General features: G+C 33.8%; 1 protein-coding gene across 1 annotated transcript in view; it reads left to right on the top strand.

Moving 5' to 3' along the window:
* NBEA (neurobeachin) overlaps positions 1 to 17,395 on the top strand; it is a 479,458-nt gene that overhangs the window by 233,346 nt on the left and 228,717 nt on the right. The window contains exons 35-36 of the mRNA XM_065730203.1: positions 1,891 to 1,955; positions 13,790 to 13,898. Coding sequence (XP_065586275.1) covers positions 1,891 to 1,955; positions 13,790 to 13,898 — 174 coding nt within the window. The remainder of the gene's footprint in view (positions 1 to 1,890; positions 1,956 to 13,789; positions 13,899 to 17,395) is intronic.

Consider the following 17,395-nt stretch of genomic DNA (forward strand, 5'->3'; position numbering starts at 1 on the left):
TGGTAAAAAGAAAAACAGGTTCGCCATTCAAAATTAGAATTCAAATCCCCGGATCATTAATTTTTTACATTAAATTCTGTTTAAAATTGAGAGGAAATTGTATAGTAATAATCATAATATTTATTTGTAGATTACAGTAGTCTTGCAATATATGGTGAGTTCATAATGAAGGAATGCATGAATGCTGTACTTTATGGTTCTGCACCGTTATTTCTTCCATTAGTTTTTGGTAGATTTGTGGTCAGGTTTCACACATTTTCAGCAGAAACTGATTAAATTTTCCACCTATGGAGACAGAGGGAGAAATTCATTTGCTACTATATAGATTTCTGGTGACATTTTAGGTACCAACAATAGTATTAGCTGGTTTACTTGTCATGTAGTATCTAACACATTTACATCAAGTGGGAATATCTCACAAAAGACTTGCAAGAAAACCTTCACATTTTGCAGAGATAGGTAGATAGGTTAAACAAATGTAATCAAAATGTCACTAAGTGCCTACGTTCAGGCAGTTTAATACTTTCCAGGTTGGTTTCTCAGAGTAATTTTATACCAGGAAGACTTAATTTCTTTCTAAAACTATATCACTAGTCTTGCTTTAGTAACTGGTTTAGGAAAAGAATAAAATCTACACCGCTGAACAACGGCACTGTTACAAGATTTTCTAGACCTCATTCCAGTGGCTTGAGCACTAATACTCCATGTTCCCTAATTACGTGTTTGGTAAAGGGCTGAGTATGGCCATTCTTTGGATATTTTAACTGCTCCCTTCTTACAGAACTTATCATGAGTACGGCACTGTTTGTTATTTTTTCCTATTTTAAAATGTTTGACTAGGTCAAATCTGTGAATTTTCCTCATGTCACTAAGAAGCATCCTGCTGATTGATGGCTAGTTTTCACAATAGTTATTTAAGAACAAGTCATAATTCTGTCCAAAACTCTTTCTCCTGCCCATGTCATGAAGCAAGAATTGGGAATTTCTGTCTGATTTTTTTAGTCCTTGGGAAAATAAATGTAATGCAAAGTAGTTCGGTAACTCTTATTCTCTCTGTCCATTATTGTTCATGATAAGGGTCTGAATAGACAGTTTCTTTCTGAATTCTAATTCAGTTGATGTATTTTGTATTTCGGACATGTTTTATAGTCTTAAAGAAAAGATTTAAGGAATTACACCACCATAAAAGAAGTTTTCTTTACTTTTTAGAGAGATAGCCTGACTTTTTTTTATTTGAATTACCAAAATCAGTTGAGAACCTAGAAGTTGTATGTCAAATGTGTTTATGATGTGTTAAGTATTTTGTCTTTAATCTAGTGGTATTTTAAGTAAAAATTATTACATTTTAGTATTAATGAAATGGCTTAAATCAGTTTCAAAAGTTTATCATGTACATCAGCATTAGAAGTATAAGACTTTTAAAATCTGATGTTGTTAATATGACATTCTTATTCAGTCATAATGGGGAAAAAGACAAATATTGAACTCAAGGGTGGATGGATGGTATACAAATTGTTCCCTGCCTCACATGAAATGTACAAGATGTAACAGTGAAGCAAACTGAAGAAACTAATGCTTATGTGCTTTGTTGCATCTAATAAGCAAATGCATGAATGGAGAAAAAATATTTGTGGGAGTTTTTTTGTGTATTGCCAAGTCAAGGAAACTAAAGGTTGCTTAAATATAACATGGAAAAGATCACCAGCTAAAATTTATTTGAAAAATACAATAAATTTTATATTTTAAATGATTGAATCATTCTTAAAGAGAGCAGCATTAGATTAAGAAATCCAGCTAAAATTCAAGCTCCTTAGGAGTGTATCAGGGTCAGCTTCAGAAATGTGGTTTAAAGTACTTGGGTTTTGATCATGTTATATTTTATTTTCTTAGGAATGGCAAAATTCTATTCAGAAGAATGCAGGACTTGCATTTATTGAGCTCATCAATGAAGGAAGGTAATTAATTTTAAAGCTTTTGAAAAAGTAGCCATTTTGTATTTATTCCATTGGGTGATAATACTTCACCATCTGTTCCAAAAAATTGTGAAAGGGCCATATTAATTAAGAGATTTATTGTATAGATATTTTATATAGCAAATATTTAATTTAGAAATTTACAAATTCTTAAATTTTTGTTTATTGGCAGAAAAAATAAGAGACCAAATGAATTGTATATATGTTCGGATGTATTTGGGAACTTAACCACCATTTTCGTAATCAGCATGGTTGTTTTACCCAGACTGTCCAGAGAGCCCAATCTGTAAACCCATCTGCTGTTCCATCTGTTTTAGAAGCACACCATTTATTGTACAGATGCACTTCTTTATCCTATCAGTTCATGAGGATTTTATCTAGAATTTCTGGTCTGATTTTAATCCTGTAAAATAGAGACATCATGTTTGTAAGATCTGACTGCTTTTGCAAATTCTTAAGGTACTTTATTATCAATCCTCAAGTACTTTTAATGCTATATATGTTTTTATCCTCTACGCTTTGTAATGTTTGTCAGTTCTTCCACTCAGCCAGCTGGGCAGCAGTGGGGACTCTAAGGCCAAGCTGGTAGTGGAATGCCAAAGACAAGTGCAGCCACTTGTGTAATTTGTGTCACATCTATTGGCCAGTAAATCAAATCCATATAAGTCTAGATGTTTTTATATGAGCAGCTGAAATATATATATCAGAATATGCCCCTAGAAGAGATTTTGGTTTTTTATGTGTTTGTCTTCCACTTACAGCATGTTATTACCAACAGTGAAGTATCAAATCTTCTCTTTGTTATAGGATACTTTTTTTGTATGTAGCTGGTATTTCAGAGGTGAAGCCACGCATTCATTTCAGAAACTAGAAAAAATTAGACAACAGAACATTACTATCTGGAAAACTGTGACACGTGTCCTCATACTCAGTTTTTGGGTGGTGTAAATTGTCTTAAATTCCCTACAGACACTGAAGTTACACTACAATTGTAGCAGCTTGAAATGTAATCTTTTCAGTGGAAATTTTTTTTGCTGAAACTGTCCATTTCAGTTCACCCCATAATAGGGCTCACCAGGGTGAGTTAAATGCTGCACATTATTCAATAAATATTGAGTAATAATAGACTGAATAAATATATTATGTTCTTGGATAGTAGTAGAGAATCTCATCTTTGTTTCTCAGTACGGCTAATGAGTCTAGATGTTACTGCATGCTCAATCCTGATAAAATGCTCATTCAGAACAAATAGCACATCTGCATATTTTTAGCAATTAAGTATTAAGGTATCAGTGGATCATCTTCAAAATGAGGTAATATTTAAGAACTGTTGCTTAAATGCAATCAAAGGACTGTCTAATCAAACTGCCCTTAGACACATGTTCCTCCATATACTTTTGTCATAAACATGTCTTAGAACAAGTGCGTGCACGTTGCTAGAATGCTCCTGTATGCAATCAGCCCATCCGTTTTTAATTTATCCTTTTGGGGATAAAGATAACAGTCTTTTAACTGGAAATTGTTATAAATATTTATTCTACTTAATAGCTAAACTTGTGAATGCAATTCATCAATCATAGCTAGGGAATGCAATTGTGCAACTGTCAACAATTAACAAGACATAAACAGTTGATGAATGTGCAGCTGAATTAAAGTGCTCCCTAGGATAACCTGAAATTATAAACTGGATCATTTAGAAGAATCTAACAAAGGATCTGTATAATTAAAACAAAGCAGGGTTAATGGGATGTAAAATTGCATATAATCGCTGTGCAATAATGATTGAATTTTAAATTATTAAAAGTAAAATGAAGATTATTTTTAAGGACTTTCTGGGAAATATTTTGGGGGACCTGAATAATAAATCAACAGTTTTGAGCAAGATTTTCATTTGAGAGTAGAGAGTAAGAATTAGGTATAATGTGGCGGGACATAATTTTAGAATATTCAGTTAAATGTCAATCTGTTCAGATATGTGCATGCTACAAAGTGATTTTCTGAGTACCTAACTTTTGTTTGTGTTAAATCATTTGAATACCTTTCTGATCTTTGACTTTATTGGAAATGTTGTGAAACAAAATATTTAAAAGAGTTGAGTAAAACATAATAATTTTTAAAAATTAACAGGTATTTTCATGTCACTTTAATAAATTGTGTTTACACTTTAAATCTGGTGCTTTAATAGGTTTATATCTGTTTTTTCTCATTTTATGCAATGTTTTGCTACGAAGGTCTGAATTACACATATTTGTAGCATTGAGAGTATAAACAATCTGATAGAGCTTTGTTGATTAGTCCTGAATTGTGTTCTGTGTATGAAAAAAAACACCACCAAGTTAGATTTTCTCATTTATAAACTAAAGATACTAATTGTTTATATCAGATAATTAAGATAAAAATAGGTTACAATACAGATTACTGTGTGTTTGTGATTACTAAATTGTACAAAAAAATCTGTCAAAAGAGTTATCAGTTTAACTAGAGCTGTAATATAACAGGAGTATCTGACTGCAGATATAAGTTAATACTGTCAAGAAAAATATATATATATGCAAAAACATTTAATTTCAGTGTGTAGAATAGCACCATTTATAATATCCTTGAAAGATTTAGAGACATGCTGCTTATGATTTTGAACTCTGAGCTTCTTTTATCAGTCTCATGCTATTAATATGTGATGCTGAGAGTACCACACACATCAAGAATTTCACTGATAGCAGCTTAATTAGTATTCTAGATTTACATTGGAGTATACACACAAGAAGGCTTCTTAAATTATGAGTTGGATGCATCTGCACTGTTGGCTGTATAAAAGGACATGGAAAGAGTTTGTTTAACTAGGAATGATGTGGATGGAAGGTGACAACCCACCTTTAAGTGGGCTGATGATGGACAAGATCAAAGGAAAAAGGGTACAGGGTGACAAGAACAAGATAAAATAGGAAAAAATATCTCAAGTAAATATGTGAACAGCATACAGCCTGAAAATAAGCAGGAGAAACTAAGTCTGTATTCAATTACAAAATTATGTCAGTGAAATAAATGAGATTCGTTGGGATAGCCTACTCTAAATGACTGAAGTGCTTTGGTGGACAGATGTGGGTATACAAAGAATAATGTCAAGACTAAGGCTAAGACTCAACTGGAAATGAGACACAGAGAAAGTATCAAGAACAACAAAGCTTCTGCTTCTCCACTCTCTACTCTGCCCTGATGAGGCCTCATCTGGAGTACTGTGTCCAGTTCTGAGCTCCCATGTATAAAAAAGACAGGGATCTCTTGGAAAGAGTCGAGCGCAGGGCCACAAAGATGGTGAAGGGCCTGGAGGATCTCCCCTATGAAGAAAGGCTAAGTGAACGGGGTCCCTTTAGCCTTGAGAAAAGAAGACTGAGAGGGGATCTGATTCAGGTTTATAAATATCTGAGGTGTGGGGGACAAAGTGACGAGGCCAGACACTTTTCAGCAGTGTGTGCAGACAGGGCAAGGGGGAACGGACAGAAACTGCAGCACAGGAGGTTCTGCATGAATGTGCACAAGAACTTCTTTACGGTGAGGGTGATGGAGCACTGGCACAGCTGCACAGGGGGGTTGTGGAGTTGTGGAGTCTCCTCTGGAGATATTCAAGACCCGCCTGGATGCCTACCTGTGTGACCTGGTGTAGGGAACCTGCTTTGGCAGAGGGGTTGGACTCGATCTCTTGAGGTCCCTTCCAACCCCTATGATTCTATGATTCTAGTAGTAAAAGGTTGAACAAGCAAAATCTAGCCTGTTACTTAATTGAGGGTATGATATAGTGACAGATAAGTCTGAGATGCTCAATGCTTTATTTGTCTTAGCTTTCACCAAACCCCTGTGTTTTTGAAAGAGTTCAAGGAGGAGAACTACTAGAAGTGCATGAGGATTAAGGCAAGGATTCCACGAGAGTAATTGTCCTGTGGAAGTCCGTATTACCTGATGGAATATAATGGATAGTAATGAGAGTCTTGCAAGGGGTCTTACTGTCATCTCTGAAAGATCAAGGAAACTGATAGAGCTCAGTGATGGTTCAAGAAAGACACATACTCAAAATAGACGAAAAAGGCAGAGAATTATAAGCTTGCCTACTTCTCTTCTGTCTCTTTGAAAATCACACAGCAAGACCTTTTGAGGAACTTCTGACCATATGAAGGAGAAAGTGACTGAACAGAGTCAACATGGGTTTACCAAAGAAAGCTAAATCATCTCTCACCAACCTATTTGTCTTTTACGAACAAACAAGTCAATTTGTAGAAAGGAGGAGAGCGGTAGAAAGCCTTTACCTTGACTTCAGCAAGGCTTCCATTCTGTTTCCCACAAAACTCATGTATCACAATAAGAATGCTGCAGTCTGGATGGGTGGGCAACTACATGTGTAGAAAAATGGGTGTATGATTGGATTCCAAAGTTTGTGGTTAGCTGGTCGTATTTTACCTTGACACCTTTGACAAGTGGAGTATCTCAGGGGTCTATCCTGTCTCAGAGGTGGATATTACAGATAATTATCTGTTATTCACTCAGATTTAGATTACTCTCCTGATTCTACTTTCTTTTCCTTCACCTTTTATGTTTTCACAACACTAATATATTAAGAGATGATTTTGTCCTTTCATTTAAAATCTTTTCTTTTTTTTTTTTTTTACAGAATTTCCTCTTTTTAAATAGCAGGAGTGGTCTTATCATAATACAAATGTGAGGAAACACAAGACTGCATGTCTTCTCACATTTAAATTATAACCTTCATTTCCATAGTTTTAACTCTGTACTTAAGTCTGTTTTCTGCCTGTATCAATGAAAATGTACACTTTTACATATTGACCTATCTGGACCTCCAAATATATTTAAAATTCACAGGCAGGCATCTTCTTTTGAACTCTGTTGCACTGAGATTTTTCATTATTTTCCTGGAAAGAGTGGAGAATTTCTAAAAAGGCGAAATTTGTGTTTCTTTTAATTTAGATGAAATGCTGATCGAATCCTGAATGAATTGTAGTAATGACTTAAACTGCATTCTTTTCATATTATCTCAACTGCGATAGTTGTAATTTCATAAAATTTTCATAAAACTTTCTCATGGACATCTATTGCAGTTTGGCAGTTCTGATGTTTACTTCGTGGTAAATGAGCTCACAGTCATTATTCATTGTCTGCAATTCTTAAATGCTTAAGCTCAGTGTTAGAGGATATATCAGTGATGCCATATTTGATTTATGATATGCAATTGTAAATGGATGTGTAAGAATACCTTGAAGAACTCATTTAGTAGTTGAGCCTAAGCACACATGAAGAAAGGATGGTATTCATGTTTCTCTGTAGACAATGACCTTGATCACAGGAACCCTGAGGTTAGGAGAGGGTACTGAATCATCTAGGAATGCTTGATACGTTCTATTTAGACATCATGAATACCACAGAAAGATGTGCAAAGGATTCCAGTCTTACATGCAAAATCCAATGTAATCCTATCCAGACAAAAATTAGAGCTGAGATAAAAATATAAATATACGTATAAAAGTAAAATAAATATATATTTAAATAAACATGTAAATACAATATATTTGTAATAATATAAATAAATATATCTATATGTATATATAAGCACAAATGTGTTCAATCTTTCTCTCTTTAACAGCTGAATTCTGTTGTGGCATGATTCACTAAATGTAACTTGGTCTGTATCTATGCTCCACCTGAGCTGTGAGATTGAGCTCCCTATTACATGCTTCTTTATAATTCCATATTCTCTACTACACCTATCTTTGCTGTTTGGAAATGTTCTGGGTTTTTGGTGTGTTTTTTTTTTGTGTGTGTGTGTGTGTTTTTTATATATTTTTTTTTTCTGAATGAGAGAAAATATATTAAATAGATCCCTTGTAGTCAACTCTAAGTGATAACTCAGTCTTTTACAGTTTCTGTGGTATTTCTGAAACAATAGTTGCCCTCCAAAAAGTTTATCTTGCTATTGTGTTTGTGTTGCAGACCAGTAGCTGCTTTTGCATGTTGTACTTTCAAAATTTTCTCTATTAAATTCTTCATCATGTCGTTCTTGCAAGAAATCAGGCCCCTGTGCCAGACATTACCATCCAAATTTTATGGGAATTTGCTTTTGAAGTACTTACAACAGCACCTCATTGTGCAGAACTTGGAACTGTTCAAGTAAGGCCAATTTATAGGTACCAACTTCAATTATAGGTTTCATTTCTTATGAATTCCATTAAGAGCAGTAATTGTCAAAACAACTGTGTTTGGTGAAAAGCAAAATATTTTCAGGATACTTCTTGGAAAAAATCAAGCTGTGGGCATCTGATGAAAGTAAGTCAGAGAAACATCTGTTTCCCTGGACATGTGATCTGGCAGAACTTCAGGAATGAGTGGAGGAAGCAAGACCTTAGTTAAATTATAACAAATGTTCATATTGTAATCTGTTTTGAAAGTTGCTGCTTGGGAATGATCTGCTTTCTTAGTTTATCTCAGATAAAAGAAACATTGGTAACATAAGCAGAATTGTTTTATCTAGCAGTGTAACAGCTAAGAGTCCTTTTTCTACATGTTTAAGGTTATTACTAAGAATAACTGACTACAAGATAGAAAGTCATCATAGAATAGTTGTCAAAATAAAAGTTTTCAGCCTTCACTTTTGGTAGGTGTAAAATATAGCTCTGCTAATTTCTCTATATGCTAATCTCTCTATAGCATAGCTCTGCTTGTCACAAGCTATCCCAGTTCACATTTAAATGTTTCCAACCATTTTATGGTTTTTACAGGTTTTCAAGACAGTTTGGATATAGTCTTCTAAAAAAATTGTCCCACGCTCTGATCATTTACTGAGTGATTTAGAATGTGGAACTCAACATCCAGGCTTTTTAAACCTTGTGTCTGAAAGACTGGGTCTTCTAATTATTTACATGTGCTTTTTCACATCTTGAACCTAAGTTTAACATAGGTTTTAAAGTAACCTTACTGAGGGAAAGTTGAGGAAAGCAATCCACATAGATTTACAATAAGTTCTTGCCTACTCGTAAGCAACTTTTGCAAATGACTCATATTAATGAAGCAGCATGTCCTGAGGCATTATCTCAATCTGCTCTGTTGCAATCTGAGACTTTAGTTTTAGGTGAAAAACAGCCTGCTCTGTACTTGCATTCCAACAGACAGTGCGGCCTCATCATGATTATTTTACAGCACTGGCATATCTAAATTCTAGTTTTCACCATTTTCTATATATTCAGCTGAAAATTTCACACCTCTCTGTACAGAAAACTCATTTTGCCATAGACGTGTACCAAGATTTGAGTCATAAGTGACCTCATACTGCTTTGTTGGTAAATTCCTTACTTCGAGTTATTTGATTCAGTTTAAAAACAAATCAAGCTCATCTCCTAGTAACAGAGCTTTAGCCATGCTTCATTCATTTGTTAACATCAAGATATATCAATGTTGTCTTGACAAAAAGAAATCATAAGTTAATGTTTCATTAGTACTTGTGCATAGCTAAGGACTAATTGTGTGGGGATCAGCAAGATCAAAGAACCAAATTAATTACATCTCAACACTAGTCCACCTACAAGTCTTCTGAAGATGGCTAATGCAGGACGAAGATTACAAGAGTGAATGAGAACAGTGGATATAAATTCAGTCACAATAAATGTTCAGTTGTCAATGATAAGGATATGTCACTAAAGAGTATGTTTTATTTCCAAAGTAGAATAAAAGTGGTACTGCTCTCAAATTAAACATTTTCCCTCTGTTTAGCAAATATAAATGCACTTCAACACCTTTCATTGTTTGATGTCTCCAATAGAATATAATGGCTTGGGAAAGATGCAGAAAATAATCTTTTCCCCAAAACTGTAATGAAATTTGTGGATAGAGAACGTAGTTGGGTAGTTGTCTGAAATATCAACCAGAATATAATGGATGGGTTTCAGAGTTACAATAACAAAACTGTGTAACAATATTATTATAAAATATTTACATATTACTTTATATAATGTGACAATATGAAAAACTGAGGTCTTATTCTTGAGCGTATGTGACAAAGACTTAGTTCATCTTCTGAAAATATCTGAGGGGGCAAAAGATCAGTCTATCACTGACTTTTATTAAATTATTTTTACAAAACTCTAGAAGATAGACATAAGCAAAAGAAAAATACTGCTCTACTATAGAATTGCATCAGAAAATGTATTTCCACTGAGATGAGGCAGAATTAATGTTACTTTGTAAATACTGCTGAGAATTTGTCTAGAATACTGCTGCCAGTTTTGACTGTGCCCTGTCAGAAAAGGTTAAATTAGTCTGTGACAAGTACAACCTAAAAGGCAATCTCTTTTGTGAGATAACTGTGGTTATACAAGAAATGTTAAAGACAGTTGATTTATTTAGCCTAGTAAAGTAGGGATAGATGGAATATCAGGTCATGAGAAAGAACAATTAGGTAAAGCTAAGGCAAACATTTGCATAAAAATGAAACAGTAAAAATTACTGAAGAGTACATTTGGATTAGAAAGAGTTTTAACCTTCAGAGGGCTTTCCAAAGATGTGCTAGAGACAAGATAATTAATTGCATTTCCATTTCATGAACTAGATTTCATGAAAATATATTTTATAAACTAAATGCAGTTTAAGAAGAGAATGTATAGCATGTCTGCATGTTGTAGTGAAGGAGTGAGTTTGCTGGTCTTTTTCCCTTTCTCTTATTTGCAGTGCTCAAAGGAAACTTTTTTGTGTGTATTAGCAGTCTTCGATACTACTGAAGCATGAGATTTTTCCTGGTTTGGGATCCTTTCTGAGTAATTTCTACTGTGTGTTTTTGATTTTTTTTTATGACAATCCACAGGATAGTCATAAGCACTTGTTCTCTTGCCAGAAAAGTTTGAGCTTTCTTTTATTTTAGTCTCATGCTAAGTATGTGAATGAGTTAGTAGGATTCAAAAATGATAAGGGCATTACCATGTGTGTTCATGAAATGTAACCCAGTTAAGATAACATGATGAGTTATGCTGTATCTGTATGAATTTAAGATTCACTTGGGGTTAGCTGGCTTTGATTTTATGCAGGTAAAACACTTCTGCCATCTTTTGCATAGTAGAAAATTTCCCTCTCCTGAAGGCAACCAACCTAATTACCTGGGGTATTGAAAAGTCCAAGGTCTTGAATGCCTACTTTGCCTCAGTCTTTAGCAGCAAAACTGGCCTTCAGGAATGACAGGTTCCATAAGCCAGGCTGAATGGCTGGAATAAGGAAGGCGTACCTCTGGTGGAATAATACGTGAGCAAACTGGACATTTGCAAGTATATTGGACCTGATAGGATGTACTCACAAGGACTGAGGGAACTGGCAGATGTGATTGCAGGGCCACTGTCTGTAATCTTTGCAGGAAGTTAGAGCAGAAAATAGGTGAGTGAAAGGCAAGATAATAATATGAGTGCTGTAGGCAATTTTGATGCTGTGCTCAGGCTTACTCACCGGTTCCCTCTTACTTTCCATTGTCTTGATTTTGGAACTTTGAACCTTGAAGACTCAGAGCATTTCCATCTTATCTGAAATTTAGCTTAGTTTGTCTCATGTGGTGTCCACAAGTTGCAGCATCTCCAAGTGGTTCAAGGGTCTCATTCTGTGGAGCACAATGGTCCATTAGATGGAAAGCCATGTACTCAGTTTTAAAATTCTAACTAGTTGCTCCTTTGTCAAAAATCCCATTAAGTCCAAAAAACATTATATAATCTTAGACTGGAGATGTTGAATGTTCAGTTCAAGTCTCTTCTCATAGAACCATATAGCATCATAGAATAATAGAATCATAGAATGGCTTGGATTGGAAGGCAACCCAAGGATCATCAAGTTCCAAACCCCCCTGCCACACTCAGGGCCATCAACCAAAAGGTTGATTTGGAATGGACTTCAAAGATCATTTAGTTGCAACATCCCTTCTGTGGGCAGGGTTGCCAACCACTAAATCAAGCACCTGATCAGATTACCCAGGACCCCATCCAGAATGGCCTTGAAGACCTCCAGAAACAGGGCACCCATAACTTCTCTCTGCTACCTGTTCCTGGGCCTCACCATCCTCTCAATGAAAAAATTTCCACCGGCATCAAATTTAAATTTCCCCTCTTTTAGTTTAAAGTTGTTTCCCATTGTCCTATTGCTAGGCACCTGTACAAATTTGGTTTTCCCTGTTTCTACACATCATTTTAGTACTGGAGGGCCGCAATGAAGTCTCCACATAGCCTTCTCTTCTCCAAACTAAACAAGCCCAACTCCTTCAGCCTTTCTTCATAGGAGTGGTGCTCCAGCCCTCATTTCAGAGAATCTTGTTGAAGTTATGAATGCTTATTTGTAATTCATACATCTGAATGCTTAACATTAATAAAATAGCAAAGCGTGTCTTCAACGGGGTAGATTAAAAAACAAATCTAAATTTTGAAGTGGACATTGGAAGCACCTTTAGACTTTCAGGCTATGCTTTGTCAAAAACATTTTACTTTTGAGAAAAATGACCAAGTGTTAGATATAAAAAAAACAGAACCTGTGTAGGGAACCTGCTTTGGGACGGGGATTGGACTCGATGATCTCTTGAGGTCCCTTCCAACCCCTATGATTTTATGATTCAATGAAGACTCATTCAAATCATGAATATTCATCATGAAACCTTAACCCAAGTTTGTTTGTCGTTATCTCTAAAGAGAGATCCTAACATTTATGTCTTCCCATGCCACACATGCATATTAAATGTTAGCTCAGAAATAGTATTTCCCTCCTTCACTGCTGTCAAAATACACCAAAGGAGGCAAGAATAAGATTCAGGTCTCTCATCTTATAGGTGTAACATCCAGTAATGATGCATTTCATTTCTAATAATCCTGACTGATTTGTAGTGCTTTTAAGCATCAGACATCAACTTTAAGGTTGGACTGACTAGTCGTTTCATATTTCTAATATAAGAATATCTAAATTTGTTTCCCTGATGCAAAAAGGAAAATCCTAGACCACATGCCAATTTAACTCGAAGATAAACAGTTCTTCCTGATCCTAAACAGATAGTCCTGTCAGATCTTTGCATCCTAAAGGTTACTTTCTCTCTGCTGATCTGAAGAGCAAAGCAATTTTGAATAGAGTGGGCAACCTTAGGTACATAATATAGGGACAAGAAAATAATTGGTGTCATTGTTCCTGCCCAATAAAGCATCAGCATTATTAACAATGTAGTGTAGTTTATGTTGCAATTTTACTATGTGTATCATGTTATTAGAGGGTTTTTCTAAGTGTTTTGCTTTAAGGTCTGTGATCGAAATCCACAATCTAATTTAAAATCTTTTTATTTCATGTTGGGGTTTTTTTTGTTGTTTGTTTGTTTGTTTGTTTTTAATTTAATATGTTATAAGAAAACTTGGAAATATGCATTTCTTACATAGTTGTTTAAAAAACATTTTTTATTTTTCAATTTTATATTTTTACATTTGAATATTTATATTTAATGGTATAGTGGTGTCAATTAGAGTTTAAGCAGTTGTCTAGATTTTTTAAATGATGCTGCAATATTGAGACTCCTGTGAAAAATAAACTAGAAATATGCTTCCAGAAAGATATATTCTCTTCAATAAGAAATAGCAAGCTTTTTCCATGTAATGTGATTTCTTTGTGCTCTTGCAAATACCAAAAAGTTTTGATTAAAGTTACATTTGGCAAATAGCCGACTATTGTGGTTATATGATTTTTTTTTTTAAGCAAATTTACTCAAATAACTCATTTGAAGTACAACAGATACAAAGGATGATCGTGATTTTTTTTTATTTTAGATTATTATGTCATGCAATGAAAGACCATATAGTGCGTGTTGCAAATGAAGCAGAATTTATTTTGAACCGACAAAGAGCTGAAGATGTCCACAAGCATGCTGAGTTTGAGGTAATCCTGAGAGTTGGTGCATTTCGGTTTTTCTGTTTTCACTCAGTTGTCACCTACACTGTAACCCCACACAATAAAACTTTCTTCTTCCAAGAAAGAAATTTATATTGAAGGCATTTCAAAACTAGTTTTTAAAAGCTTTGGTAAATGTCAAACACAAGGAACTGGTTTAATTTCTCATCTCCTCACTGAAATTAATGAAAACATTTACAGCTTGAAGAAATCCCGTAATCAGAATGTCTTCCAAACTGATATGGCAGACTCTTTAACTTCACAATAAACTTTACTGATTTATTGCAATTGTAATGCAAGCCTCATTACTAATTATTTCCGTTGGATTTTATCAACAGTATATGTAAGTTCAGTGTGAAAAAAAAACAGATAATGCATATAGGCACTTCTCAGAAAATTAGAATTAATATTTTAGGATATTTTTGGTAGAACATTTTGGATCTCCTTAAACTTTATACATTATATATTGAAACATTATGATACCTACTTTGTCTCCTAGCCAGGAGTCTTTAACTACTGAAATTAAGATTTTGTTTACATTGCCAGATCTTTTTTAAGTACTGGGAGAAATAACATAGCATCTGGATCCCGTAACTCTTTAATGTCTAGAATTCTTTCTCCTTAAGAAGAGTCAAATTACTTTTTCTTTTTTCATGAAGAAGTATTGTAATTTAAGTTAAATTACTTGAAATGAAGCAAACATACAAGAACGCTATTTCAAAAACAGTTTTTGCAGTTCCATGCTTAACATGTTTTTGATGACTCCCTCAGTATTAATTTAGTTCCTATTTTAAAAAGTGCAAATATATTCACAGTTAAAATTTCATTTCTGACAAGACTTTATCCATTATGGTTTTGCATTTTCATGCTGCCTTTATCCAACACTTTTGTATCACTGTTATTTCCAAATCTGCCTGTTTTTTGTGTACATTTGTATATAAACAAATATACATACACGATTTCTTGTATTTTAATTCACAAGTGACTTTCTACTGGGATGAAGATAGACTTATTTAGTGTTGATGATAATAAATAGCCATATCAATTTATTCATCTGTCAGAAAATGTCAACTAGCACCTGGTGGCTAGAAATAGAATCCAGTAATCTTAGTTTTGATTAGGTTTTTATCTCATTGAAACAGCTCTCTTAAATGTACAGTTTGATGTAGTAGTTCTTGTGCTCCTTGACCTAGCTGAAAAGTGTGAGACACAGAGATATCTGTTGTCATTTTGAATACACATAACCTTTACTTCATTCTGTCAGAGCAGACAGCAGACACTCGTCATATGGGATTGCAACAACTTTATTATCAGGCATATACTGGATATTTTGGACTAAGATAAAATCACATTTACAATTAAGTGTGTGTCAGAGTGAAGTTTCATATTGCCTCAACAATAAATAACATTTGATATTTATCAGAGCATCATGCAGTAACCTAAGATGACAATATAAGATTGAGTTATCTGTTCTTTGAAGAATATGTTGAGATATAAGATCTGTCAGAACTCTAGACAAAATGAGAATATTCAATTAACTTCCAGCTTCTGTTAGCAAATAGGATTTAGAATATTAACTAAATTCTCTGAACGAATAGCCTTAAATCAGTCTCACTGTCTGGCAAAGAAACTGAAACATTTTCATATATGAAATTTTTCATTATTTTTGTCACGTGAAAAGCCTCAGCTACATGTTTTAGATGGGTATGCTGAAGTCTGAAAGTCATCAAAGAAAATCTAGTGACATTTAGTCTCTGCTAAATATGAGCTTCAAATGTACTTAAATAAGATGACTGTTAAAATGTGGAAGAATGTTTTATGCATTGTCTTTAATAGCATTAGGTATATAACTGAATATTTTATTATTCATCCTACCTGAAAGTAGTAAGAACAAAGAGATTTCTGGTAGTTTTCTCTTGCATAATTGTAAATCTGTCATTTTGTTTTAATAAGCTATATCAGTATAAGTTCTGGGTTTTAGTACATGTTAATTGTTGCTCCCAGCAAAACCGAGTGGCTGTTTTATTTTTACCCTTTAAACTTTAATTGAATAATTATGGATGAAATCGTTTGGACCAGACTGCACTGAGTTTACTGCGTCGCCCATGTAGCAAGGGAGAGCAGCATATAAATGTTATCCTCCCACTATGGATGTAATCAGGGCAAAGGAAATTCCTCCTAGACTGGTTGTTTCACAGGTAACTTCCATTTTGTTAACCTTTGTAATTGTTGAGGAAGAAAAATGAAAATTTAATTTTACTGTCCAATGAGCTGGTGAAATATTAACCTCATTACAAAGGCAGATCATTGTACTAATTGGTGCTCCTCTGTACAAGAAGATAAATTGAAAAATGAATTAACCCTTTATGAATTAGTGTAACTATTATTCTTTTTCAGATAGGTTATTTGAAATAATGGCTATCATGGAAAGACCACTGTTAAAATCTTAGCAAACGGTAATGAAATCTGTACTAAATAGGCAATGTGCAGAAATAGGAAGAATAAAGTACAAGCTACCATGAGTTTTACTAAACTGTAGTTGCTTTTTTGTATTAGAAGATAGTGGTCTATTCAGATTTAAGTGTAGAGCTACGGGGATAGGTTAAACATTCTAAAATGATGCACAATAATTGTGGATGCAAAAATTGAGGTCTTTTTAGAAGGTATTCTTAAAATTAAGTCTTTTGAATATAATCTAGCTTTTCTAATTTACAGCTAGAAAATGGATTCATTTTAATTACCATGACTACATTTACTTCCTTTAGACTACTAAAGGATCTTTATTAGGAGGAGAAATCAGGTTGAATCTTAACATGGTTTTGAGAAAAGAAAGAGAAAATTTACATTGTTCTTATACACAAAGGAAGGATTTATCAAAACTAAAATACACTATACAGTTTAGGCAATTTTAGAAACAAATGTGTATGAATAACTACAGCATTTATTTTAGAAGTAGTTTATTCTTAAAGGAAACATGATAAAAACACCTTTTTCAGTTGAAATGATAACGAGAGGCTTTTTTGTCTATTAGGATTATTCAGAAGTAGTGTATAGGTCAAGACAGGTTTTCATTTTGTGAAAATGGACAGAAAGCACTCTTCCTTGTTTAACAGTCAAAGGAGTTTCTCTTTAATAATCATAGTAAAAAAATATCAAATTTGATTTGTGAATTGCAGATATTATTGCAGTTTAAAAAACAAACCCAGAATATTATTTTCTGCAAGATTAATTTAAAGTTGAATATAGTGTTATTTATGAAGTTTAAATTATGTTATATACGTTATATCTGTATGTTATATATGAGAATGTATGAAAATGTTACAACACCAATCCTTAACACATAGCCGTGATTACATAAACACAGAGGTGCGTAGTTAAATGTTTCTTATTGTAATTTGGTTGTACTTTCCCCTGATATTTCAAATTCTACATGTTCTGAAAACTTTTTCATGAATTAAATATAGTTGTAGAATCATTTAAATTAA

Source organism: Cyrtonyx montezumae, unplaced genomic scaffold (assembly GCF_038088225.1).
Source record: "Cyrtonyx montezumae isolate F1298 unplaced genomic scaffold, pur_monq_1.0 scaffold_12, whole genome shotgun sequence".
In the NCBI taxonomy this organism is placed as follows: Eukaryota; Metazoa; Chordata; class Aves; order Galliformes; family Odontophoridae; genus Cyrtonyx; species Cyrtonyx montezumae.